Source organism: Balearica regulorum, chromosome 2, assembly GCF_011004875.1.
Source record: "Balearica regulorum gibbericeps isolate bBalReg1 chromosome 2, bBalReg1.pri, whole genome shotgun sequence".
Lineage (NCBI taxonomy): Eukaryota > Metazoa > Chordata > Aves > Gruiformes > Gruidae > Balearica > Balearica regulorum.
Genome location: NC_046185.1, coordinates 148,363,373 through 148,391,120, shown reverse-complemented (window position 1 = coordinate 148,391,120; position 27,748 = coordinate 148,363,373). Strand labels below are relative to the sequence as shown.

The window sequence follows — 27,748 nt, the reverse complement described above, 5'->3', positions numbered from 1 at the left end:
TGTGGGGATTTTCTGCTGCTGTGAACCCTGCATAGGCTAGAGCTGAAGTGAGCGTCAGAGTGGTTCAAGGCACACGTCCCTTCTGGCTCTGGCTTGCTTTTCAGTTATTAGATTGCAGTGTGGAAACTGAAGAGACCATGCAATCCAACACTGCCACGGAGAGTTACACAGCTTTTTCTCTGTTCTGTTGCCTCCTAGCAACTAATTTACATCACAATATCTTTGAATTTGTATTGTATTGTATGTATGACAATCTTATTAACATCCTATTCTCTTGTGTGCTACAGTATCTTTCCTATACACACTGGAGGAAATATTGCTTATTTGGATTTTTGAAGAGAAAGACATTTTAAGGACACTGAAAGAAGTAGATTAATTATCTATGCCCCTTATTCATGTCCTAATTAACAGCCTTGACCCATGAGAAAACCCCAGCTCATGATCTACGAATGCACATAGCATCATCCTTATTTATGAAAAGAAAATAATACGACCATTGATAAACAGCGCAAAGTTCAACTTGCTGGATGCCACCGATCAAGGGACTAATTATATTTTATTTGAATTACATTTACTCCATGCACATCCAGTATCTTACAAATCAAGATCGGACATCGCTGTTCAGGCCTTGAAAGTGGGCAATAGAACAACACTGAGTGAGAGCAAAGAGGACAGAACTTCTGTCCTCTTTTGACACCTTCAAAATACAGCTGACAGTTGCAGCTGAGAGAAACCTTAATGTCTAATGCTCATAAACATGGGGATTAAGATATAGCCCTGGTTGAAGCCACTGGAAAGCTGTAAAATACTAACTTGGTGCAAGCAAATACATCAGTAAAAATACAAATTAAAGAAAACCCTTTCCCAGTTCTCATAACAAATGGAGCTAAATTCATCTGAACAAGCCCATGATGAAAGTGAAAAATGAGTTACTATCTAGAAACCCCAGGACTTTTGGGACAGACATACAAAATGCAAAGATCCTAGGTAAGTATAACACCAATCTCAGGATTTAGAAATGTTACAAATAACTGCAACCTCGAAGAAGTGTTTTACCTCAGCTCTTGCATCAGCATCACAACCAAACGCAGCCACAGCGAATGCTGCTTTGCTTTGCACTTGGGTGTTGGTCGAGTGCAACGGTTCCGCAAGCGCACTCATAATACCGCAGCTCTGGATATTTACACGGAATGGCTCCTGCATGGACAGATTCGTTAGCACCGTGGCAGCATTAGCAATGGCTCCATCTCTCTGAGCGTTCAAGGTATTTACTAATGGTTCAATTCCTTCAGCCTCAGCAACAGCGCTAGCAAAATGAAGGAGAAAAAAAGAAATCTTTTTTTATTTTAGGACCACTTTTTCTCCTTAGTGTGGTCTATTTATCAACTAAATTAGTATTACTTTTCAAGAATATAAAATATTGCTTACCTGCAATAAACTGCAAGACTGATGTTTATATTCTAAATTATGTTATAGTATGAAATTGGAATTAAACATTGAACTGTGACATCCCTCCTTCTGATGCCTTACCTACATTTGACTCAGTGTGAAGCTCAAGAGGCACAAGCTAAGCAGACAAACCACGTCACAAACTTCCGGATTCTTTAACTTATCCGGACATGGATTCTTTCTGACGTTTCGAACAAGTGAATGAAATCTTGCATCTTTTCAAAGATGCAGAATTTCTGTATCTTTAGTTCCAGACAAATGCCTCCACAGAGTTCTATCACCTCTCCTCACAATCATTCTAGCACTGTTTCTAGAGAATTATAGTGCACGGAATATCATGTTGTTGTTCTTTGTGCGGTTTCCGTACATTTTTGCAATCGGATAAACATAGTACAGCAAGCTTCTGCCATTCTTACAGAGTAGGTGCACATGGTGCAGTTCAGTGCAATGTAGAAATTACTCTGCTGGCTTTATACAAGCAGATATAGACAGCAGGAGTACAACATACAGCATAAAGTTCAGGGCTGGCTCTGGCTGTGGTTCCACATCAACTAGGCTATCAGCAACAGATCCAGTCTAAATATTCCCTCTGCTCCCAGATGATCATTGCAGCCATGGCTAAAGGGTGCTGCCCCTCAGCAGTGCTGTGACATATGTTGGAGTGACCAAGTTCTAAGCTAGACCTGCAAAAAAACCTGTTTGCAAATAAAATTGGGGAAGATTGTTGAGATTTTTTTAAGGATCACTTCATAGATTTAGGTTGGAGAACAGCCAAGAAAAAACAGTTGAAGAAGCACTACTAAGGAAATAGTAACTTCAGGTAGGAGACAGCAGAAGGTGCAGGCAGCTGCGCTATTAAGAGGACAGAGAAGCTGTGGATGCCCCCTCCCTGGCAGTGTTCAAGGCCAGGTTGGATGGGGCTTTGGGCAACCTGGGCTAGTGGAGGGTGTCCCTGCCCATGGCAGGGGGGTTGGAACTAGATGATCTTTAAGGTCCCTTCCAACCCAAACCATTCTATGATTTATGACATATTTGCAAATGACTTAAATCTGATGTGCTGAAAAACTAATAGTCACATGGGCCTACATCTCAGTCACAGCAGAAGGAACTTTGTCTTAACACTGCATTTCTGCTTCCAGCCCTCACCAGGACAGCGACTTTTAAAAGAAAAAAAAAATAGTCAACTTTAATATCTGGGATAAAGAATATATTTGAAAGCATCTGGTGACATGGCTTATAATGATAGTAAACTCTTGCCTACAACCGATACAGACCCTGAAGAAAGAACCTGGCCTGGCTGAGGGGAAACAACCATGCTCTAACAATTCTGAAAAGGCAAACATTTCTGGGTTACCACCCCATTACATATTCTTTGGTTTCTTTGCCCTAGGCAAAAAAGACTACTGATACAAATGTAGTTTATATCCTTCAAATTCCATAACTTAAGATTTCTGTTGACCTTCTCGCCAAAACTTTGCTTTCTACTAAACAACGGGAACTTCTTTCTTTGTCTGTATCATCTTACGTTCATTTCAGTGGTATTTTTTCCACTGTCATTACAAACCAGCACACTATAAAAATGGAATTGTCTTCCTTCTGAGTTTGTATATAAAATTTGATCAAATGATTTGAGGCATATGTCCAATTTACTATCTGCTCTTAGTAATTTTACATTAGGCTCATCTGTTTGTTAAACAAAAGTTGGCAATATTGTTAGCAATGGAAACGCGCAGATGGCAATTTGAATTTTCATTGCAACTGCTTTTTATATCCTCTTTTAGTACATTTTGTCTATATCAAAACCATAACAAACTCTCCCACCTCTATACAAGCATATCTAAGCACTTCAACAACAGAAGAGTGCACATTTTTTAAAAGTTTAGCTAAATTTCTGTCAACACATTAATAAGAGAAATCTGGATGTGAAAATCTCACTTTTACTGAACTTTTACTTACTAAAAATCTAACTAACCTTTGGGTAACTTTCATAGTTACAAAATGAACACAAGCTTAGACGTATTACATATACAAGAAAGAGTTATGCTATCAAAGACTGTCAAGGAATTGATAAAACCAAAAATAATCTCAGGAATGTTGATGGTCATGCTCTTCTGAAAATAGAAAGCAGAATACACGCCAACCTGTGCTATATAATCCCATTCCAGGGGCAACATGACATAGATCTTACTTTGAACTGATCTTAGTGCTAGTATCTCCAAACCACACTTTCAGAGAGGGAGATGCAGATACCACTGAGCATACCTAGAGTGAATCAGCAGAGGCCGACAGGATTTGTTCCCCTGATCCCTGCCTCAGCTCTGAGGTGATGGCAGCTCACAGGCGGTGCTGGAACATGGGTGTAAGGAAGGCTGGCAGGCAGGCCGGAGCCCCCACTTTGGAAAAACAGGGAAAAGGCAGCAATCCAGGGACTGAAGGTCAGTAGGGTTATTAGTTTGGGTGCAGCATAAAGGTACAGGGCCAGTTTGGTGCTGGCTAATTAATCCTCCTGGAGCACCAGTAACTAATGCAAACAATTCCGTCTCTGTTTAGAAGTGAATCCCATGTTTTCAAATGTCCTGCACTGCACTCCTCAGAGTCTTCAATTAGCTGGATTTCCCCTTATCGGGGTACCTCCTCCCCTTCCCTCCTTGGCCAGATAAAGAAGAGCTGAAAATGGTTTGTTTGGTTGGTTTTGGGGGACGTGGTTTGTTTTTACTTAGGTAGGGCCACTGTATTTCTAGGTTCTCTGGTTAATACTGTCTTTCCTTCCACCTGAAAATTTTATCCAGATTTTCAGCTTCAGGAGTGCTGTAGCTCTATTCAGGCTGCTGTATATGAAGAAATCCTGCAGATGTAAGGATCAGCTATACACTACACATACCACAAGTTTTCTGGAAAACATCACATTCATAGCATGTGTAACAATGACATGATGTACCTGCTAGCAAAGTGTGGGAGAGACTCCGAATACACACACACAGCCATGCACAGTAAGGCATGTCCGTCAGCTATCAGATTTACAGCGTTATACAGCATATACACACATACCTTATCCAGGAAAAAAAAAAACAAACCCAACCCCAAAATCAATGAGTTTTGCCTGTACAATGAATACACAGAAATGCCAGGATTTATGGGACAGATCCACTGCTCATGAAATACATCACTGCATTTCACAGGTGTAGTATATCCAATACTTCTGCAGTAAGTATAGAACTTACTATTCCTATACTACACCAAATAACACATGTATTCTCCCGTAGGAAATCCTAATAAACATATAGTCCCTAACAGACTGATTTCAGGATGATACATGGAACTGAATGATGTAGCCAATCACATTATAAGCAGATTTACTATAATTTCCATAAAGGCAGCAAGTACACAAGTACTTAACGAAAGAGCAAGGTGACAGCTCCTTCTGTGTTCAGAGCTGACCTCAGCGAGGTACAGAGCACAGCCAATTTTCTCAAGTGCCACTCAACTTCAAAAAGGTTGAGAACCACTGATTTAGAAGATCATACATATTTATTTCAATCCTGCGTTCTACTTCTGCGCAGATTCATTTTGAATCACAGTTTCATGAGTATAGTTTAATTAAGTAGCGCAATGGATCACAAGGCAAAAAGAATTCATGTTAGAAGTAACAACAGCAGGTAATGAGAGTTGAAGGTACCCAATACCTTTGAGAATTAGATTTTAAGAGGGCACGACCACCTGAGGGCAACGCTGTGCCCTGATAACAGATGTGTACAGAAGAGGTTATGAGGGGAGAAGAAAGAATGAGGAATCCACAGTTCAACTCACTCCTGCCGCAGAGCCCTCCAGAGACACAGAAATAGCTCTGTCACCCTGGGCCACGGAGCCCCAGCTGCTAAAGAGACAGCAGTGCCTGACCTCAAAAGGGAGCTGAAAAAATGAATATGCTTAAGTCTTTAAGGTGCTGAAATACTGCAACATTAAGTATGGAGTCCTGGTTCCTTTCCATCTTGGGCAGAGATATGCACTGTGTAGGTTTTTTTATTACAAGGAAACAGAAGTCAGAGGAAGAACCTTTTACCAGCACTCTCTGCCTAACGCAGATTCACGTAGAGCCTCTCTCCCTGCCTCCGGAACACACTCTGCTTCAGACACATCCTACTGAGATGGTGCACTTTATCAGTGCTCCCACTATAGGACTACATCCTCAAGGAATAAGGGAGCCGTGGTTTAGCTGAAAAAAAGTATATCCTTTTTGATGTAGGAAAGGAGTAAATTATATAAATCCACAGCTCTTTTTCCATGTTGTGTAAAGATTCAAAATACATCAACTTCCCTAATCATGAAGAGGTTAGGGAAAAGGAAAGAAGACAATGACGGGGGGGACGGGGTGGGGGGGAAGGATGTTGCATTTGCAGTATCACCATGTTTTTTTGAAAAGTGGTAGCTGACTATCTGAATCACAAACAAACAAGAAAAAACAGACAAGATAGGTGTAGAAATTACACAGCTCAAATTAAAGTTAATTCAAATGTTACGATTTATAAGCATGTGGTTATGATCATTAGTTTGCCTAACCTAATAGGGTTAGGTATTGACCTTAGCCAGGGTATACACGGTTCAGGTACCCTAATGATGTTACCATGCCCTGTACTGAAACAGTAAAATTCTGATTACAGTTGAATTCAAATTACTGTATTTAAGAATAGCTAAAATACTTTTCTCAATTGACATTGGAAAGGCAAACATTAAAAGGTCAGGTAATAAATAATTTACATTATTAATTTTAAATACACATTGTAATCACTTATTAAGAGATTTCTTGAAAATTCTCTAACATATCACTCAGGACTCAAAAAATAAATGCAGAGAGTTTGGGAGAAACAAATGTTTTCTGTACCGTTCTTACTGCAAAAATAAATTAAAAGTTGACAAAATAATTACCGAAAGTTTCACAATACAAACTTCTTCTTAAACAGTTACTTTGGAGATGCAAATGAATTTCACTGAACTGAATATTTAGTTGCTTCAGTTATCTGGCGTGCAATAGGAAAGCTCAGACATTGGTAGAGTGTTGTGAAAGTAATCATCAGTAAAAATTGGACCAAATCTCTGTGGTGTTTATTTTTTTTTTAATTTTATTTTTAGGAATGTAAGCTCTCTGGGGCAAGGACCACCTCTTTGTTGGCATCACATCAAGCATGATAGCTCTGGTCCCCGACCAAGCCTCCGAGCCACGGCAAGAAAGATAACAGATTATTTAGTTCCTTAGTGCACAGGGAACGGTCCAGCCAGCTTTTCCTCCTGCAGAGAAGGTTCAGCAGAATGCTGAAAGCAACTATCAGTGTTCAAAGAGCTGACAGAAACCACCGAGCCTGCCCTCAAACCCCTTACCTAAGCAACCTAAGCATGGAGGGGAGATAGAGGGGAAGGGCAGTGGTGCAACTTCACACCACTGTTTACTCTGGATTGTGCTTAATTTACACTACTGAGATTGACACTTCATAAAAATGGTAAAGTATGTTTGGTTTTGCTTCTTCTACCACAACTGAACATAAACTGGTTTATATTAAATTATATTTTTATTCACATCTATGATGTTTACTTCCTCCCTTCTGACTGAGGATTTAACGCAATTTCTGCCCAGAAAAAATTAAAATTTTTCTTCCTCACAAAGGCCACTGGACTCCTTATGGACTTCATTTTCCACATGTATTTGCAACTGCATGTTTAATTTCTGTGCAAAATTACTGTGATTGTGTGTGAGGTGCTTAGCTAGCCATTTATGCCTGTGCATATCTCATTTTCATACATAATTGCATGTAAATTATGCATAAGAATTATGCATCTAATTACACACATTTTTTAAAATCAACTCTATCTGTGTTAAATCGTATGACTTCTTTTTCACACAAGGCATTTTTGACCCAGCTCTATTACGTAATTTCAGACTGAAAACCAAAAGTTTGAAAACTCTCAAGAAATATATTCCTTTTTATCCCTTAGTCTTAGTATCCTTTATTTGCCATGTTATGCCATCAGAATAATCACATCCTCTGCATTTACCAAAAATTTTACTTTCATTATTTTCAAAAGCAATTGACTGCTGTATACAGTCACTCGTATTTTATTTAAAGACTAATATTACTTTCGTTCTCTTCACTATACAAGGGAAATTAATGTCAGTATTTTTATTCTGAGCAAGAGAATCTAGCACTCTGATCTACAATTTGGGGTTCCTTTGTGCTACAATAAAAATATTGATGATATCAACAAACCATATTCATTCAACTGAACCCTCTATTCCTAATTTTTCAATGACAAGTACCTTGTTAAAACATCAACAAACCCAAAACTCAATAAACCTCATGGTCTGGAAGCAATAAAACCGTCTGGGTTAGCAGAGACTGTAATACCTGACTCTCATTTAGAGAATCACAGAGATTTTCTAATGTCCATCATTGAACTCATCTGACAGAGTTACAAAGCTCTCAGTTCTAAAACTGTAGTATACCTAATTTAAAATATTACAGGGGCATTGGTAATGAACTAACCATGATATTTGATCCTTTCAATTATAATATTAATCTGCAACCTTTATGAAAAATTTTATGACGCTTTCGCCATCAGGAGAAAGACTTGAAATTCAGCAATAGAAAGCCTTTTTGCCCCTTAAAGATCCCATGTAGCTTCAGCCAGGATAAGCTGATGAAAAAGACACTTGTCCTCCTCTCTCTTTTTTCTGGTCCAAGAAGCAGGGAATGCAAAAATCAGTAACTCAGCATAGAGTTCAGAGTCTGGAATCCACATTGTTACAAAGGCAAAATAACAGGGAACATTCAGGAGTTGCCAGAGCAGCCTTCATGGAGGGGAAGGAAAGAGCGAACCAAAGCAGGGTCCCCACAACAACTCATCTGAACACAGGGACTGAGGAGATAACGGCTCCTCTTCATCTTTGGATGCACCAGCTCAGGAAGCTAAAAAAAAAGCTGTGCCAAGTCAGTCTCTCCACAAACAGCACTCTGACTGTGAAACTGGACCCCGTCTTTCACTTCTGGGTAAGTCTTTTCGGGACAACTGTGAACTTTTCTCTACTGGCAGCAATCTGTTCTGCCTTGCTAAAGGTTCAAGCTCTTATGATGATTCAGAGTGGAGAAACATATGGCTTTATTTTTCTCTCTTAAAATTAAATCTCTAACAAAGTACACATACACTACTATGTTAAGATAAAATTACTGAGGTTGCAAGTCAAAAGGTTTAAAGTTATTTGTGAAAGCTTATTTTTACCCCGTTGTGTGTATGACAGTCCAATTAGACAACATGCCACAGTCAGTGCACAGGTTAAATTCACAGCAGGGCAGAATTAAGTTTGCATGATCTGCAACTCCCTTATATACACTGAAAATAAATAATTTCATGCTGTACTAAAGTAAGTTAAAACATATACTTAAATAATTTGCATTTAATTTAGAAATATGGTACAAAGAAAATGTGCATGTAAAAGGACAGTATATTTGTCTGAAATTTACTCAAATATAAAATAATTCTTGCTACTTTTAATTCATAAAATGTGTAATGCATCTCAGTGCATATCACTGAATGTCATTGTAGGGATACACACTCAAGCGAAATCATTATACTTGTGCCACTATATAAACCACAGTTTTCTCTCCCAGGCTTAGGAGTCTCCATCCAGGAGGAAAAAAGTCTGACTTGATCCCTCAGAAATCTACCCTGGGAAGTTACAGGTGACAAGACACGTGCTCTGAGTGAAATTCCAGCCTTCCACAGGTAAGATAAATAGTGATCATACCGCAAGGCTTTGAAGGTAGGAGTGTACAATCAGCTCAAAAGATTTTGCTATAAGGGTAGAACTTCTATATAGTTACTGTTAGCACAATTTAGAGGTGTTCTGTTTTCTGTCTGAAATTTTTTAGGATATCCTTAGGTTCTCATGCACTTTAGGATGCTGTGACATGAGACTTGTGTTAGAGAGAGAGAAATGCTCTATATTGGTCTCTGTATTCCATATAACTCCTGATAGGCAACAGAGTTTAAAAAAACCAACAAACAGGGAAATACACAACAAAATGTTTTTTGAAAGAGCAGCTGTACTGGGAACAAAATGCAGTTACGGTGTCTGAGTCTACAGAGGGACTTTTCCATTGCCACATCTTCAGAAACTTAAGAGAGAAAACCAACAGCTGGCTGAATGAAACATTTTGCACCTGCCAGTGGGGGCTGATTTAGGGTACTATCCATGGGCTGTGTATCAGCCATCTGATGTGACGTCAAAGTCATAGCGCGAACCCATTTCTGAACAACATCCCGGCACTGGGCCTCGATTCAGCTTTTCTGCCAAGGGAGAAATTTACCATAAAATATTCTGCAGTTTTCAATGGAAGTCAGTATGTTACTTGTAAGGAAAAGCTTGTGAGGTCTTGGGTAATGACCATGTTGTCTTTTTTCTTTAGAAAGCACTCTTCACACGATGGATATACAGTAAGAGAAAGTCAAAGCAGGAATCTGTTCATGGCACAAGTTAACTGTATTTGTATAGGGCTCAGTAGAAGGGGCGCTGATGTAAAAAATAACAATGCAAACCACAAAACCCAACAAAATCCCTTTACCTTGCAGCACAGTAGCTCAAAAATATAATTCTGTCACTAGGGGTCAGTATTAAAACATATTACCTTTACACAATACAGCTAGTGGCATTCTATTGTTGATTCCCTCCTTCAGAAACACAAACTTACGTTATAAAGAAGAATTATTAAACTATAAAGAAGACAAAACCTATACAACACATTATTACCTATTTCTGGGTTTAAGTGTAGCTCTCATGTACTCAAAATTTTTGTTCCTGTTCTCATAAATTAACACATATATTCATGCAAATGTATTATCTTACATAATACTGACACTTCAATATTGATCCATCTATGTGAATTAGGTTCCATCTACAGTCTTGAAAGTGAAAAGCTATGATTAAGTTTCCCATTTTCTAATGGGGAAGATTACTAGCTAGTGATACTACTACCTAATGGTAACAATCATTATTTCCTAATGATAATAGCAAAATTTGAAATGTAAAAAAACCTGGAGATTCTTGAAATTTATTCCCTGATGGCCATACACATCTTAAAAACAATAAAAATCTGTTGTGGATACTGAAAAGGTCCATTTAGGAAGGTGAGAGACTTTCACTACCAGTGAGCATTATCCAAACGGAACAGACTGAGGATCTATTTTTTGGTCATTAGATCAGTATATGAATTGCAGTTTGGAATAGATGCAAGATCCACTGAAGTCAAGGGAACAACTCACTTTCTCCTCACTGGGCACTGCCCATAACCAATGAGTTCCCAAACTACCTTCCTATCCCCAATCTACTCCCAAATTTTGAAAATTTTGATACATATGAGAAAGGACACATACAGACGCTGTGATAATGTCTGTAACTACCTATATGGACAGAATTTTAATAATGTAAATAGGTCCACTGATTCTTGTGAAGAATTCAAGAATTAGACAATTAAATAACATCAAGCTTGCTGACTTTGCAATTTTTGGGATGACATTTTACTATCTTGAATCTAGACAGAATACTTGGAAATATGTAACATGACACTAATTATAAACCCCAGGAGAAATATTCTGCCAGATCATAAGTCTGTCATGTACTACAATTTCCTGCAGCCCTTAGTACAGCTGAACAAAAACCATCCCTTTCCTTCTTCCCCGAGACCAAACTCTAACTGAATGCTATAAATTTTGTACTTAAAATAAACAATTTAAGACAAATATTATTGAGGCTGTTAATTAGTTTTCATGTCCAGTACAAAGCTCTAAATTTCACAGCACATGTTTTTCTTTAGTGGTAACTCCATTAGGTGCCCAGAATTCAGACATTGCCAGATTTATGAAGACAGCTATTAGAAATGGCATTTGCACTACAACAATACTGAAGAAAAGAGCTGGTCAAATTAATGTCTGACTAAACAGTACATTTGAGATCTTATTTCTATGTGTTACTTCTAACCAATATCATATTTATGTTTAACACGACTAGCTTATCCTAAATACATGAAAAGTGAAAATAATTGATTATACTTTAAATGGAAAAAAATAGGCAGAGGCTGAAGTAAAACGTTTGTTCTGCAGTTAGTTGCATAGTACAGAATAATTTATTTTTCTGTCCAATAGATGGCACTGCTGTTTCTTTGTTTGTGTGTAATTTTGCAATTTGTGCATAATATACATTACTGAAGTGACTGTGCCTACATTTCCCGATGCTTGAACACATCAAAAATAGACAGATTTCACAGATTCTTTAAAATGGCATTCTGCTGTCCAAATAACTGTATACAATTTTCAATAAAGCAAGTTAGCGTTCTGGATTAAAAAATGTGAAGTGGATGCAAATACCAGTTGAACATAATTCTCTTCTTCCCAGCAGCAGACTCACAGAAACAAATTCTGACACATGTGTCAAGGATGGCATCAGAGCTATACACATAGCAATATTGAAAAATAATTAATTTATTGTATGTTAGAATAAGTACATGGGATTTTAGATTGCAGTATACTTTGCAATTTTATTTTTATTTAGCCTAATTATTAACAAGTTTACAAAGAATTTATGATCAATACACAGCAGTATTAAAATTCTGTCATTACTTTATGATAAAATTCTGATAAAAGCATCATCTGGGGGTGTCAATCTGTAAACTAATGAGGCATTTGACCACCGTACTTTTTTCTATGTGCTACTGAAACATGACACAACATCAGCTCTGCAGCAAAAGCTTAAATATTTTAAAAGTTATTTATAGTAATTTTTATGTGTTCTTGTAGAGATCACATTGTAAACCCATGTTTTCCAGTAAACCTGAAAACTCAAACCGTCAGTATAGGACTCATGTTCTCTTCTGCTCTAGACCTTTGGTTAAAATACTGCAGGGGCCAGAGTCATTCATTCATTCATTTATTTTTGCCAAATCGTGGTTGCTTGGGGACTTGTGTGAAATGACAAGCTGGTCTCTGTCCTGTTCATCATGAACAGGTGTTCTAATTACAAAACCTCCACCATATTTGACACCTTTATTAGCTGTCTCAGTTGAGAAACAAAGGATTGATTGGGTAGGGGTATAGAACTAGCCTTTCATTGCTGTGGGGAAGCACCTAAAGGTCAAGGTTAATATACATTAGTGGGGGGTAGTATTGCCCATTGCCTATGCTGTTCTTGTGTTATTAATCAATGGAAGACTTTATCCTTACGAGCTAGCTATTGTGGAAGCATTAATTACACAATTTGTTTTAACTTGTATTTTTCCCCGTATTACATGAAAAGCAGACTGCATTTCTTGACCAAATATTCCTAACAAGAACAACAAATCTCCAGCAAAAATAGCAGTGTCTTGTACTCTGTTTACATTCTCTAATACACACTGTACAAAATGAAAGGGCAAGGTACACATTCTTCAACCAATATAATACATGCAAAAATGCTCTTGAAATGAAATATGGCAGAACACATGGAGATGAGTTCAACAAGATTGAATTTTTGGCTGGCCGGTAAAAAGTGAAAACATTTATAGTGAATAGTCTTCCCCTTTACTGTAGCCATTTTGTTCTTGCCACATAAGGTCTACCTGCTACTACTAGCTTTATGATTTAATATTCTTGGTGGGTTTATAACAAGAATCTAATATATATCCAATAAAAGGGCACTAGTTTCATTAGTCTCATTTGGGACCAGAATACTGTCAACATAATTACACAGCAAAGTCACATCATTATAAAAGTATATCAGCATCTTCATTACATATACACTTATTTTCAGTGGTTTACAAGACACACACACAAAATATTCCAGAATGAAATTTGATTATGGTAACTCAATCTGGAATGCATTTTCTCCAAACCATTTTTTTTCCTATTATGTGAATGTAAAATAAATGTGGGCCAGAAACTCAGTGAGCTGGAACTATACCAATTTGTATCAGCTGAGGGTTCAACTCTATATATTCATTTATAGATCCTAGTCACACTTGGACTCTTCTATGACTTATTAATGGTTTTGATTTAGAAATGAAGCTTTGAAGTAATTATATAGTCACATGGCATTCATCCAATATACATATTTAATGTAAATTATTGCTTCCTGATTTTCACAGAAGACCTGTGATTAGATTACCTGGTGCTTCCATATTGTACTTGGAGCTGATTTGCAAGGAGAGGGAAGTCTCTGCCCAGCAAGAAACAAATACAGACTCCATTATAATGCGGAGGAACAGACAGCTATTTCCCAGCCTGAGGTCTCAGAGAATTGTTCTAGCAGTTGAGCTAAACAACATCCTGACTATCTCCTTGGCAAAAAAACCCCCAAACCTGAATGAGCTGGCATAAGCTGCTATACCAACTCAAAGCTCTCCAGAGATTCCCTTTTCACAATGTGAAACCTCAAAGGGCTGCACTACGAAAACCAGCTGTAGCAGAGCTGAAGTTTGACCCCCAGACTCCAGTACTGTGCTCTTTCTATGTGTATGACTCCCACTGACACCAACTGAAGAGTCATGCACATGAGGAGAGCAGAGTATCAGACAAAAAAAAAATCTACTATGTGAATCTGAGAACAGAATATTATTCTCTTGTGTCAAATTATGGCTCCATCTGGTAACATTAAGCGAATAGTGGTGACTATTAGAGCTGAATCAATAAATTGAAACAAATAATTTATTTGGTGAGTTATTTTACTTGTTCACTTCAAAGAATGCCTGTGAATGGATTACAACTTCCTTGAGTGTATTCCAGGAAACTTTTAAGGAATTTTATTTTATGGTTTGTTACATGTGATTGCTCATATACGTCAGACCGCTCTGTTTCTTTTCCCTGAACAGAACTTTTAGTAGAGTTGGGGTAACAGAACTCTGCAACTGACAGTAGAATTCAGTTGATACAATTATTTTGGAACTTGCAGTCAGCTATCCATCCTTTGTTAGTTATTTTGGATACTGAAGTTACACTTCTTTTCTTTTAGAGAATGCACTACGAGCATTCTCTATTACTTGGGAAACAATAAAAAAAGAAAGAGAAGGACAATGACAATATTCAGAATATCTGAGTGCTATCTCCCTCAAAGACTGGGTTTAAATCAGTCAAAAAAGTTGCATGAAGCATCAGATTTTAAAGGATACCTTACTGATTTTGAATTTTCAAAACATACCCCACATCGAATGTCTTAGGTTACAAGGCATATTTTCTTCATATGTTCCCCTCAAAACATGATTTATATCTCTGCTTTCATTACATCTGCTTCATACCTTTCCTTGATAAAGCAAATGTTAGTAGAGATAGCATAACTCCTGTAACACTGATGAGAACCAACCTATTCCAGATGACTCATAAGCACCAAAAAGAGCCTTACAGTCAAATTCAAACAGATCTGCCTTGTAGGATTAAGGACAAGATGACGCTCTCTTTAAAAATAAAAATATTATCACTTGTGTTCAGATTAGTGTTTTAAATAGTAGTTCAATGACTGCAGACTCACCTTGCATTGCTAGGACTGCCTGCTGTCAAATTAGCTAATGCTGTCACTGCAGCTTCTTTTACTTCTTCATTGTCACTGCTTAGCAACTGTACTAGCTGGGGAATCCCTTTGAAAAAAATAATTGTATACATGAACCTTTAAATAAATCATGGCAATCTGAAAAGTTATAATACGTTCCTTATAAAAGGAAAAGCACAGATTCTCAGTTCATCCCTTCCCACCTTACTTACCCTGAAGTCCAAACACACGTTTGCTAGCTAAATTCTCACACATGGCAGAAATTGCTTGGGAAGCAGCAACTTTAACTCCATCATTATCAATTTCCAAAAGGTTTATAAGACACTTCTCAACCTCTTCCTCATTTAAGATGTTTCTATTTTCAGCTTTAAACGAAAAAGAACAATGGCATTAAACCACATTCATTTTTCAAATCAGTGAAAGAACACAAATTGGATTTCATACAGTTGTTTCCAACATAACACTTGCTTTTGATACCATGGAAATAGAAATATTTTGGTAATAGAGGCACCAGCAATAAAGAAATGTGCACAAAGGACCTGATCCAAAACCCGTTAGACCTCAGTGAATTCTGAATCAAGCCCAAAAGATGACTACAGCTTTAAACATAAATAGCCCAACAGAATGCAAAGTTTCTTCTCTGTAAGACTTAAACCCGCAGAATGCATACAGGCTTGATGAAAACAGCTTTTCCAATTCAAGAGATCATACTCACTCAGGATCATACTCACTTCAGTTTATGCTAATGAAGTCCAAATGCATAAAATTGAAGAACATTCTAGTAAATGTACAATTGAACTTGGCAGAGTACCAGTAAACTTACCACAATAGCAAAAAAAAAAAAAAAAAAAAAGGCAAGAGGTGTTAAAATTTGAAATTTTAAGAGTTTTAAATTCTGCACAGCTTGGTGTTCTTCATTAGTGCACACTATGCAGGGAATTTCAATTTCGTATTTTAGCCTGGTGACACAGGGTTCACTGCAATGATCTGCAGCAGCTAAGGAAGGACATAGATGTTCCTTTCCTGTACGCAAGTAACAAAGTTATGAAGTATCTACAGACATCTGACAATTATACTTATAAACTCACTCATCCCAAAATGGATGAGATCAGAAGTGCAGGTGTTTGTTACAAAGAGCCCCAAGTGAACCTTTCTCAGCCAGAAAGGCACTGGACAGCACAAAAGCTCTACAGTTATGAGGGTCAATAAACATTTAACCATATGCATAATTTACAGTGGATTAATTACATGCTTGAAGTTATATCTACATGGTAAAATTTTTAAATGTATCAAAGAAATTCAGGAAACGAGAAGTCAGTAGGGACTTCGGCACATTTGGAAATTTTACCAGTGCTTACTAATGCTTTGAGGGATCATTCCCTTATTTCAACTGTTGTCTCACAAATAAAAAATTTAAAAAGGAAAGAAAAATATCAGAAGTATTCTTTTAAACAAAACTGAATCTGTAGTGAATAAAAGTAAACAAACAGAAGTTCACAAAGCCAATGAAAAGAAAGTTTGATTGAAAATCTAGTTACAGGAGAAATGACTCAATGCACATACATGACATGGCTAGCCATGTTCTCCTCTCTAGCCCAATTTTAAATATTTTTAGTATCCTCAGAGATACTGTTGTGCTTTAACCTGGCAGGCAGCTAAAACAACCAACAGCCTTTTGGATGGGGGAGAGAATCGAAAAAAAGTAAAACTCATGGGTTGAGATAAAACCAGTTCAATAGGACAGAAGAGAATAATAGTAATATGAATATTAATGATAATATACAAAACAGGAGATCCACAGTACAATTACTCACCAACTGCTGACCGATGCCCAGCTAGTTCCCGAGTCACAGTCCCCCCGGCCAACTACCCCCAGCTTATATACTAAGCATGACATATGCTCAGTATATGCTCATGGTATGGAATATCTCTTTGGCCAGTTTGGGTCAGCTGTCCTGGCCATGTCCCCTCCCAGATTCTTGTCACCTCCTGTGGAAGGCTCATGCCTCCTCACTGGCAGGGCCTGGGAAGCTGAAAAGTCCTTGACTTAGTTGTAAACACTGCTTAGCAACACTAAACATCAATGTGTTATCAACATTTTTCTCATCCTAAATCCAAACCACAGCACTAGACCAGCTGCTAGGAAGAAAATTAACTCTATCCCAGCCAAAACCAGGACAGATACACAATTGAAATCACAAAGCAAAAGATGCAACAAATAAAACAGGGAGGATTTTAAGCGTCAGCAGAACCTTGGCCACAACCTTGATGCATATCAGCCAGTTCTCAAAAGAAGGCCTTAATTGGGATTACAGATCGTTTTGACAAATAATCAAGTATGCTGCTGGCCTGTTGCTTGCCATAGTCCGTAATCCCTAATAATGATCTCTAGAGGTTCTTCATGCCTCAGTAATTTGGTACTTGTACAGCAAGTTACTTATTACTATACAGACTTTCTTAAAAAATATTCTTGCTTTTAAAGGCAGTTATGATGATGGGTAAGCATTTAATTTTAAAGATAATTTATGCCTATGTGAAATAACAAGAATAATTCATTTGAATGAGTGAAAATAGTGATTTAAAGTATTTTAAACAGAATAAAGACTTTTTCAATAATGTGGAAAAACAGACTGTGGATTTGAATTTACGGTAAACAGTATGCATCTATATTTAGCTAGCTAGACAGCTGAAAATTATTAATATTTTAAGATCCCTGTTTAAGGGATGATTATTTTCTGCTGGTCTCTGTTTGTATGAGTTGTTTCCTTTGGCTTTTAATATAGAAAAGAGAAAACATACAATTGAAAAGCATCCTTTGTACTTAAGCACTTCTCATGTCAGTGCCAACACGGTATTTACAGTGACGAATTTCTTGACCCCTAAGTAATTTGAATACATTGATTCAACATGAAATAGAATACTCAGGCACGCTCAACTAAAAAAGTCTGGAGTACTAACACTCCTTGTCCAGTTTTTCATGCATTGACTCCATCATGAGCCAACCTTTGTTTTTCAATATATTTTCCTATTTCCCCTTCTTACCCCAAAATCATGGTCAGAGTTCTACTGACTACCTGTTCAGCTCACTGTCATCACCTTATGGAATTATTTATACCAATTTCAAATGAAAAAAAGTTAATTAATATCATGACCTCTCACTGATCCTGAATTGAGATAACCCAGATAAATAAAAACCTGTATTATGAAAAAGCATATGTTAATCAGTCTACAGAGCATGTTTAGTATGCTCCCTTTTGAAAGGATTTGCATTTAGATACATATAAAGAACAGGGAGAGTTTCAAACCAGAAGTCTGGCAGAGTGAGGCCAAACTCAAGTGAGCATGATTATAACTTTCTCCATACACACTTCACTGCATTTTGTTGTTGCCTGTGTGCCTGGCATCATCAGGGGAAAGTCAGGCCCTCCTTAATCAACAGTTCAGATAATCCACTCATAGATATTCAATAATTTATAGCATTAAATTCTATTTTGCATTCTGAAATGACTGCACTATTTGCTAGGCAAGGAGGGAAGCACAGCAAAATTCACCACTGTAATTCTGAGCATACAAAATAAAACCACTGATAAATTAATATATTAAATTCAAATTATGTTACAGAACAAAATAAATTTTCAGGGGCAAAAGGATGATTACGTATAGATATATGATAAATTTTAATTTACCTAAACAGAGCAGCATCCTGAAGATGCTATTTAAAATTGAATATATTTGTACCATGCAATTCATTCTGAGATTGAGAATAGCTCTTAAGGGATACATCTGCCTTATAACAACAACAAAAAGTTACAGGAGTCCCTTTCCAAAGGGCTGAAAGGGGTATAAACCAAAACTGTTTGCTATGATCACATCTATCAGAAAAAAAAACCCCAAACCAAATTCCATCTGTCAATAATAATTTCAAAACCAGATACTGCTGTATACTCAGATGCCAGGATTAAAAAAAACAACAGATAGATACAAGTTCTATCATAGCAGAAGTAAGGTTTTAATTTCAATGAAAAGTGGTATCTCTTTTCCTCAAGTATGCAGGAAATGTTTGTAAAATGCAACCACGATTATCAAACCTGAAGAATGTGGGCTACTGTATGGCTATTGCAAATTTAATGAAAAAAATCATAAAAGAACTTAAATCTGTGTTGTATTATATTGGATTTACATCAAAGCAAGTATTAGTAGAGAATACGTTAGTGTTGCAGATGGGATAGGCTCTTTAGTATATTTACAACCAGGATCCAAACAAACAAACAAGAACTGCAAAAATTTGTTTTCTTATTCACTTGGATTACTTCTTATAATGGCCCCAATGTCACTTTTCTTTTCATGGGAAGGCTACCTTTAGACCAATAGCTCCATGTATCTGAAAAAAATTCAATACTTCTGGGGGGTACGCTGAGCAGCAAGTTTACTGGACTGTGTTTTCCACTGCTCCAGTACAACGTGTTGCCCTTTGTCTAACTGGTTGTCACCAAAATTCTACAGCTTGAAAGCAAATATTTTAAATCTTCTTTTGATCTATTTTCCCAGCTTGCTACATCCATACCAACTGTCACAGGCTGAAGAAGAGAGCAAACCTTTATAATGAAACCACATTGACTCCATTTGTAAAGAAGCATGACAAGAAGATGCATCTTCACTGACGGTAACATCCCATGATATAAGATCATAGGCAGTACTGTAATATATTATGTGTAGCTCTCGCTACCGTGTTTTAAAAATGTTGTGTTCAGACATGCTTCTACTAACAACTGCTAAAATATTAGGCCACAAAAACTGAAAAAGGTGTGAAAGAGGAAAAGAAGACTATGCTGCTTTGAAAATAAATATGAAAAAGGAGTAAGATGCAGTAGAAGGTAGCAGGAGCAAATATAAATCTGCTTAGCATACTACTTACAAGCCTGTCACAGGACTATAAAAATGATACTGACAGTCCTAAGTAGCATAATAAAATAACAATACAGGAAAACACACAAAGAAAATACTGGCATAAGAAAGCCCCTTTCTATCTTTGATACCTGAACATTAATTAAAATAATTTTCAGTGACTTGCAAAGCTTCCAAAAGATAATGATAAAAGCACACCGAAACCCACAGAACGCTAAGAAAGGTAGATTTCACTCTTTTCATGTATGATTTGCAATCCAAATAATTACAAATATTCAGAACGTCAAACTAAGGAAGGTGAGAAAAGAATTGGAAAGATAAGATGGGGAGAGAAGAAAGGAGGTCTGAAACGCTGTAGAAAGGAGAGATTATTTTAGCCATGTATTAAATTAGGCAACATATTTGTAAAAAAAATACACATACATTAAAGCCATGATTCAACCATGAGATGACAGAAATATGAATTAAATATTTAAACTCTACTGTCATAGTTAGTCATCAAAATCCTGTGACAGAATTAAAAGCTATAGACAGAAGTATGCTCTTTCTTACATTGCATTTTGGTATATAGCACTATTAGGTATATGTTGCAACTCAGAAACCAATGTATGGAAGGAATTTCAAATGTAGATTTATTTAAAGAGCATCCTAATTCAGCCTAATTCAGAATTCCTTGGTGAATTAAAGAAAAGCATACGAAAAAGAACTATAAGATGAATAATTATAAGAAGATGACAATGAAACTATTTAACTCCACTGGGAATATTAATCTGCAAGCCATTTGTGAGGCTTTTTTTTATGTCCTTGTTAAAGGAATTTCTATTTGAAATTGCCTGACATTTAGACGAGCAAAAGGAAGTAAGCTTGCGATTAAGTCTTAACTGGTACTGATGAGAAATAGTGCCAGCAGAGGTGACTTAAGATGGCAGTTACCTGGCCTTACTAAAGATAAAGACGGTCTTTTCAGAGCTCCATTTTCCTTTTTGAGGACAGCATTTTGCAAGAATATATTACGTTTAAAAATAAATCAAGGCAAAATCTTAACATTTGCATATGTATATACAACCAGCATCCAATTGTTGCTTTGATTGCCAAGATTCATCACTGTAATTCATTCTTGCCAGTGTTTTCCTCAGCACAAGTACTACCCTCAACCAGGTAAGACAGCCTCATTCTGGATGAAAATTTACTTCATAATGAAATTCATGTGCATGGATTTTTAAAAAGTCACATACAGTCATAAGCTGCTTTGGTAATTGCCTTTGCTGCATTCTTCTGAATATCGGGAACAGTAGAGACTCCTACAAATGAAAGGAGCTTTTTAAGGCCTCCTGTCTGCTGAATCAGTTGCAGAGTATGCACATCTTCCAGACAATTTCCCAACACAGCAAGAGCTTCCACATGTAGATCACTGAATTCCTAATAGGAAAAAAAACCCCAAACAAATAACCTTCAAATCAGGATTAAAGTATCTTTGGCTTTTAACCTTGTAGGATAATTGTCATAACTTTCTTTTGCATAGTTTATTTATACTGCAAAGTACATCTTTTTATATTCATGTATTTTGTATAATATCTTTGATGTGCCTCAGGATGCAACACAATTTATCAAAAACAGTAAAACCCCTAAAAGTCTCTCACTGATACCCAAGTGGGCTAGGCAAGTATTCAGAAAGGACCTGTCATCTTAACATTTCAAAAATTTCACAAATTTCTCTGTGCATTACATTTCCCATGTTGACATCTCAACTCAAGAAGCATTAAAATGAGTCTCATAAAAACATAAACAATGAAATTTCCAAGGTAGGAAATTGTATTTTAAGGCCATTGATATCAAAGTAAATTCAGAAAAAAAGATCATTCTTCAAACTAGAAACCAGCACCAGAGTTCAGCACATAATCAAAAATTTTGGGAAAACATGACATAAAAAGCTATATGGTGAATTTTTCTGATATTTACAACAGTTTGAGAAATTGGCAGTAAATGCAAAACAGTACTACTAATAGTAATAAAGCAATAAAACAAAAGGAAAACATTTTGGGGAATCCCTTTGTTCCCTTTCTTAGTAAGCTAGGTATCCTAGCTTATCCTATTTCTATCACAGTTAGCTCCAAGTAAGGAGCTCTTTCTTCTTTTATCTTCCACAATATGAATAGTATTTCTCACCAGTCATACAAACAATAGCAGCAAGAACAAAAAAAACTTTTAAGGCAAGTAAACTGTACATTGTTTTCCAGTATCTTCAGAACACAATCTAATCCTTTATTTTCTCCCAGTATTATCCTGGTTTCTCCATCTTTGCTAATTACTTCTAAGGTTTTAAGGGCTAACAATTGAATAACTGGGTATTCAGATCTCAGTAGTTCCAGCAAGGGTGGAATTACATTCAATGCACGAACTGCAGCACGGCTTTGAAAATCCTGCAGTAAAATATTCAACAAAGAATGTTAGTAACAGAGAATATAACAATACCTCAATTCCTGACTTTACAGAAAGAACACCAAAAATCTGATTTCAAACATATAGAAAAGAGTCAATATTCCAGGACTTCCAGCTCTGAAGATTTCTTTCTTTCCAGCTGAGAATCAAACTGAATATAATCAAGCCCCACTAGCCTTAAATTCCAATTTTTTTTTGCATGACTGAAGTACAAACTACAGAATCTAATCCTGTCTAAGGAAGCCTATTTACTCTTGATTTTGCCATGTTCATCTCAACATACATGTTTCTCTGAGAAAGTTTTTTAAATCTAGTTTCATCATTTTTATTTACCTCAGTGGGCGAAAATAGTTTTCGCACTCTACTGTGGTTGCCTGGTTTTATCTTCTTTTGTTTTAGTAATTATAAAATGACAATTTAAAATTTCAACTTTAAACAGTGTATATGCAGCTTAATAAAAAGTCAGTAGTAGATTATATTAAAATAGAAAATAAATAAATAAATTACAATTTGCTTTTAAATAGCTTATTGCACATGTGCAGCATGTAATTATCCTTATCAATATAAGCAAGCACCAGGTGCAGTTATCCAGATATACCCTGCAACAAAGACAGCGAGATAGTAAAAAAGGAGAAAGAGTAAAATGCGATTCTGAATAGACATGCTCTGATGCCCCAAAAGAGATAGAGTTATAAACTGAATTCATTATTGAATTGATTCGCTTAAGCCATGGAAGAGAACTGCCATACAAATGCACCATTCTTTTGCTAAGCAGCATATGGATGACATTAGTGCTAAGTGTGAAAGTAGCCAATAACAAATCTATTCCTCCCAGCATGGAAAGTAGCCGTTGACAGCATTCACCTATCATTAAAAAGATGTTAAAAATTGTGACTATGGACTTGCTGCCCAAAACAAGGCACAATGCAATTGCTAGTTTTTTTAATTTAGAGGATTACTCCAATCTTTTGGATAGACAGGTTATAACTCTCATTACTGAGATTAACATTTTCCAACTAAGAAAACAAATTCATATTTAATTAAAAAAAAATTGAATTTGTTTCTGATCTCACATTGCTGTACAGCATGGATAATTGCATTAAGTTCAACAGAATTAGTGTCAAATCAGCTATATTCATAACTAATATAACAACCAAAGACTTGGGTGTAATGTTTTCAAATACATTGATGAACACTGAAGAGAGAGTAAAGGAACCAAATATTTTTAAATTATTAACCCCCCAGAGTGCTTATCTGCCTCTCTAATTTAAAACAACAGCAACAAACTTTACCTGCACCAGGAGGTAGATACATTCAACTGAATTCTTCTTAACATCAGGATCAGGGCTACCTAGCAGTCTGATAAGTGGTTCTAATCCACCTTGCTCAAATATTTGTACTTTAGTAGTATATTCAACAGCCATGTGTGCTAGACACAGAGTAGCAAATTCATGGATAACTACATCTTCTATGGGGGAAAAAAGAAATATTTTGATCAAGTTTTATTCAGCACAGTATATGTTCACTAATCCAGTGATTTAAATTATTATTTGAAGTCAATAAACAATAGCTGCTAATCATACCTGACATCTCCATAAACATGTTGCTCCATCTGTACAACATAAAACACTACTCAGTAAGTAACAGAGCTACTCCTATAAAGCAATTACCTATTTAATGTGTAGTATGACAAATCATAAGTTACAAGGAAGATTTTTATCAAATTGTCCAATCAAATGGCAATCATAAATTATTTCTGAGTGTATTTTTGCACAAGGAATGAATACTGCAAGCTACCTTCTGGCGCCAGCTGTGATATAAGTGAATTTGTGACATCCAGTTCCCTCAGTAACTTCTTGACATCATCTACAATGAAATACATATGAATATGAAGTCTTTTATTTGGCAATTTTGGCTGAGTAGAGAAACAGATTCTGTTCCAAGGGAAATGTACTTATGGTTACTCCCTGAGTGACAAAAAGATCTGACTGAGAATGACACACAACTGAAGTTATACAAAGATTATAATGGACCCAGAAAACCTACAGGAGATTTTCCAGTACCAGACAACACTCTTTAACTTTTGATATATACAAAGTTCCTCAATACTTCATTGAAATTTTATTCAAAATACTTGCATCTAGCAGGTTCTGATTAAATCTTTCACAATTTTAGTTGTCAAAGAAGTCATACCCCAGTAGTTAAAATTATTTGTGGTTAAAATTATCAAACTAAAAGCAATCCTTTCGTTATTTAATTTTCAAGCCATTGCTTTCTAATTTTATGCTAACACAGCCCACATTGCAAATTGAAAAGATGAATTATAAAGGTCATATTAAAATCACTCTAAATACTCTCAGAATGCATTTTTATTGTTGTCAATGGCAAACTAGCAAAACCACAACCACTGGATAGAATAACCAAAAAAGATTCTTGGGGACAGACTTCATATGATCTTACAGGGCTGTGTTGTTACTATCAACACTTACAGTGTTGATACATACAACTTACAGTAGTGGTACATATCAACTTACAGTGTTGATATGTAAGAAAAAAAAAGTATGAATTGAATATACTTTTAAAGAAAAAAGAAATTAAGATGTGATATAAATGGAAGATCTTCAGTCATTCAAATCCATGTTTGTGCAGCAGTGCTGGCAGCCAAGGTCTGAAGGAAATGACTATAAGCTAATGCTGAGTTGAAAGTAAGGTGAAGAGCATAAGGTCTGATGCAACACGAAAAGCGGGTAGCAGTTGATGAAAAGACTTAAACAGTGCTTAGGATATCACCATGGAAGACAACTGGGTAGAACATCTATCAAAGTAAGACCTGATTAATTATATTAATTAGATGTAGGCTTATAATGCAATGTAAAAATAACAGCCACTGAAACTCAACCTTACGTCATCTACTCTTTCATCTTCAGGTGTGGCTACATACCACTCACTGCGGCTTGAGCATTTGGCACTCAGGCACCCAGCATGGATGCAATACATTCATTCTCACCTTAAAAAAACGTAGAAGAAAATCTGCACATACTGTGGTTAAATCATTTAATAATGGTATGGCTACAGTAGATACACTATCTTGCCATGAATTCAATGTCTCTGAGAGATACTCAAGACCACTTGCATTTCACTAGCTCAGATACAGATAACAAAACATTTACAGCAGTACTGATCTGCCAAAGCAGCTGGGTAAATATGTATGCCAGTGCTTGACTGTTAAGGGCTTTTTTTGCCATCAATACTTGAGTTAGCTACTTTAATTTAACATATTTTGTCCCTTATCACTGTAGTTACACTAATGCCTCATGTAACAGTTGATACTTAACTACAGCATTTTCTGTAGATGACATAAATACTACTTTATCCTTCTCTTCCAACTTTTGTAAAAGAAAAGAGTGTGTTATGTCCACATTGGTGGGCATCTTATGTAGTCAGGTTTTCCCTGATAGACATAATTCCAGTATTAAACTGTTTCAGTTTGGCCCCATCAAAACAAAAATAAGGGTTGGAGTAAAATTAACTTCTCTTGTAATTTTTTTTCAAAGTCAGTGGAGTTTACTCTAGCTGAATTTGTTCCATTATTCTGGAACATTAATATTGCTTTGATGACCACACTCATAGACTTCATTAAAAAATGGAGACTCTTACGATTAGAAGCCATGATGCCAAATACCATGATGGCATTTCTGCGTACAATTGGATCTTCATGTGAGATGAGTTTATACAGATGTTCCACTGCTCCAAGACCAAGAAGTGTCACTTTGTTTTCATCACCTGAAGAGTAATTAGGTTAAAAGTCTGTAAAAATGCAACAAGCTTGTAGTTCTAAAGTAACAAATGAAAACAGCTACCAATCTTTTATTGGACTGTAGACTCAAAGAACAAAGGCCTGGATAGGACCTTGGGAGATTGTCTAATCTATAACTCAAATAAACATGTGTCAAATATTATCAAGGATTAATAGTATCAAGGATTAAGTCACATTTGTAAAGCAAAGGATGCTTCTGTCTATTGGACACCCAACTCATTTGCTGGAGATTGCAGTGGTAGTACAAAGGACAGCTTTCTATTTAGTGAAGTTCAGATGAATGATATAATTAAAAACCTCATTTTATTTTCTTCATTTCTTGCCTCCCAATTTTATTTTCTTCTAAATAACAGTTAATTCATTATGTGGATCTGCATTACCTCTCAAGTGAAACAAGTACCAGCATCTGCATCATCAATTCCCACCTGAGATTTCTACCACCTGAGAATGGAGCACTTTGTATCTGACTAGGCTTTGGCCATGCAAAGAACAGAAGCATTTTGTATGATTACAGACTTCCATTCTTGCTCACTCAAAAAACACCCAAAACCCAAGAAACAAAATCCAAAACTTACTCCTCTTCTCAGTTCCCATAACAGCATTATAATTCATTTTCTAACGAGCCATGCCTGTCCTTTCTGGCTACAAGTTAGCAATGTGAGAAGAAACTGGGGAACTATGCTCATTCTCAGGCCAAAACACAATTAAAATACAAGAATTATTTTTTATTGAGAATGGGACTTAAATTACTAGCAAAGTTCAAGAAAAAAATTAACTGCAAAGTGAAAACAACTCCTTTTGTGTCACACTGCAGAGTTACAGTCTAGTCTTCTGGGAGACTGCAGGAATATCTACATTAAGAATTTAAAGGATTATTCACTTAGTAGAAACAGAAAAATTAAGTATCTGTCCTCTTGCAGTGTGCCATATGTTACTGTGGACAGCAGGGAAGGAGCCAACAAGACTTTATGGTGTGCAGCTCATAGCTGTCTCTGAACAGTCCAAATTCTCTCTTCACATATTCAAAATTTGGTTGCATGCCCCCAGCTGAGTTGCCATATTAAGCTGAACTTAAACGTCTTTCAGAACCCAATGATCCTATGCCAACTGTCAAAGCCTTCAGCTCTTCTCTCACAACTTCAGCAGGGATAATAATTGCCATCAGTACAACAATCAGCATATAAAACTATAATTTTTAAAGAAAGCATAAATTAAAAGGAAATTAATATTAAAACAGATTAATTATACCAAGAATGCTACCAGTGTATACCAATTTGAGTGGCTGTAATGGAATGAGTAGGAGGCAACTTAGGAAATTATGTGCTACATAATTTTGAGCCTTTGTTACACAGTTGTCTTCTGAGTACCTGGAACACGACACTTAGCTAAAGATAACACAGGAACCTTTGGAATATTTGGAATCTCGAAGGCTGGTTACATTCCCAACACATACAGAAATAATCTTGATAAAGGAGGCTGAGTGGTCTCCAATAAATCATCTGTAACAGAAGTACTGACACAAGAGAGATATGCAAAAATAATAGAAACAGGCTAAAAAGGAATTTTCATTGAAAACCAAACCTTAA

General features: G+C 36.4%; 1 protein-coding gene across 3 annotated transcripts in view; it reads right to left on the bottom strand.

Annotated features, from left to right (window-relative positions):
- ARMC3 (armadillo repeat containing 3) overlaps window positions 1-27,748 on the bottom strand; it is a 63,200-nt gene that overhangs the window by 17,344 nt on the left and 18,108 nt on the right. The window contains exons 5-12 of one of the 3 annotated variants that reach the window (XM_075746356.1): window positions 26,003-26,128; window positions 24,143-24,211; window positions 23,638-23,813; window positions 22,132-22,326; window positions 21,142-21,325; window positions 15,214-15,366; window positions 14,984-15,089; window positions 1,057-1,306 (exon numbers count right to left, since the gene is read on the bottom strand). In XM_075746356.1, the coding sequence (XP_075602471.1) occupies window positions 1,057-1,306; window positions 14,984-15,089; window positions 15,214-15,366; window positions 21,142-21,325; window positions 22,132-22,326; window positions 23,638-23,813; window positions 24,143-24,211; window positions 26,003-26,128 (1,259 nt within the window). The remainder of the gene's footprint in view (window positions 1-1,056; window positions 1,307-14,983; window positions 15,090-15,213; window positions 15,367-21,141; window positions 21,326-22,131; window positions 22,327-23,637; window positions 23,814-24,142; window positions 24,212-26,002; window positions 26,129-27,748) is intronic. The other 2 variants (XM_075746357.1, XM_075746355.1) reach the window with 2 other exon arrangements.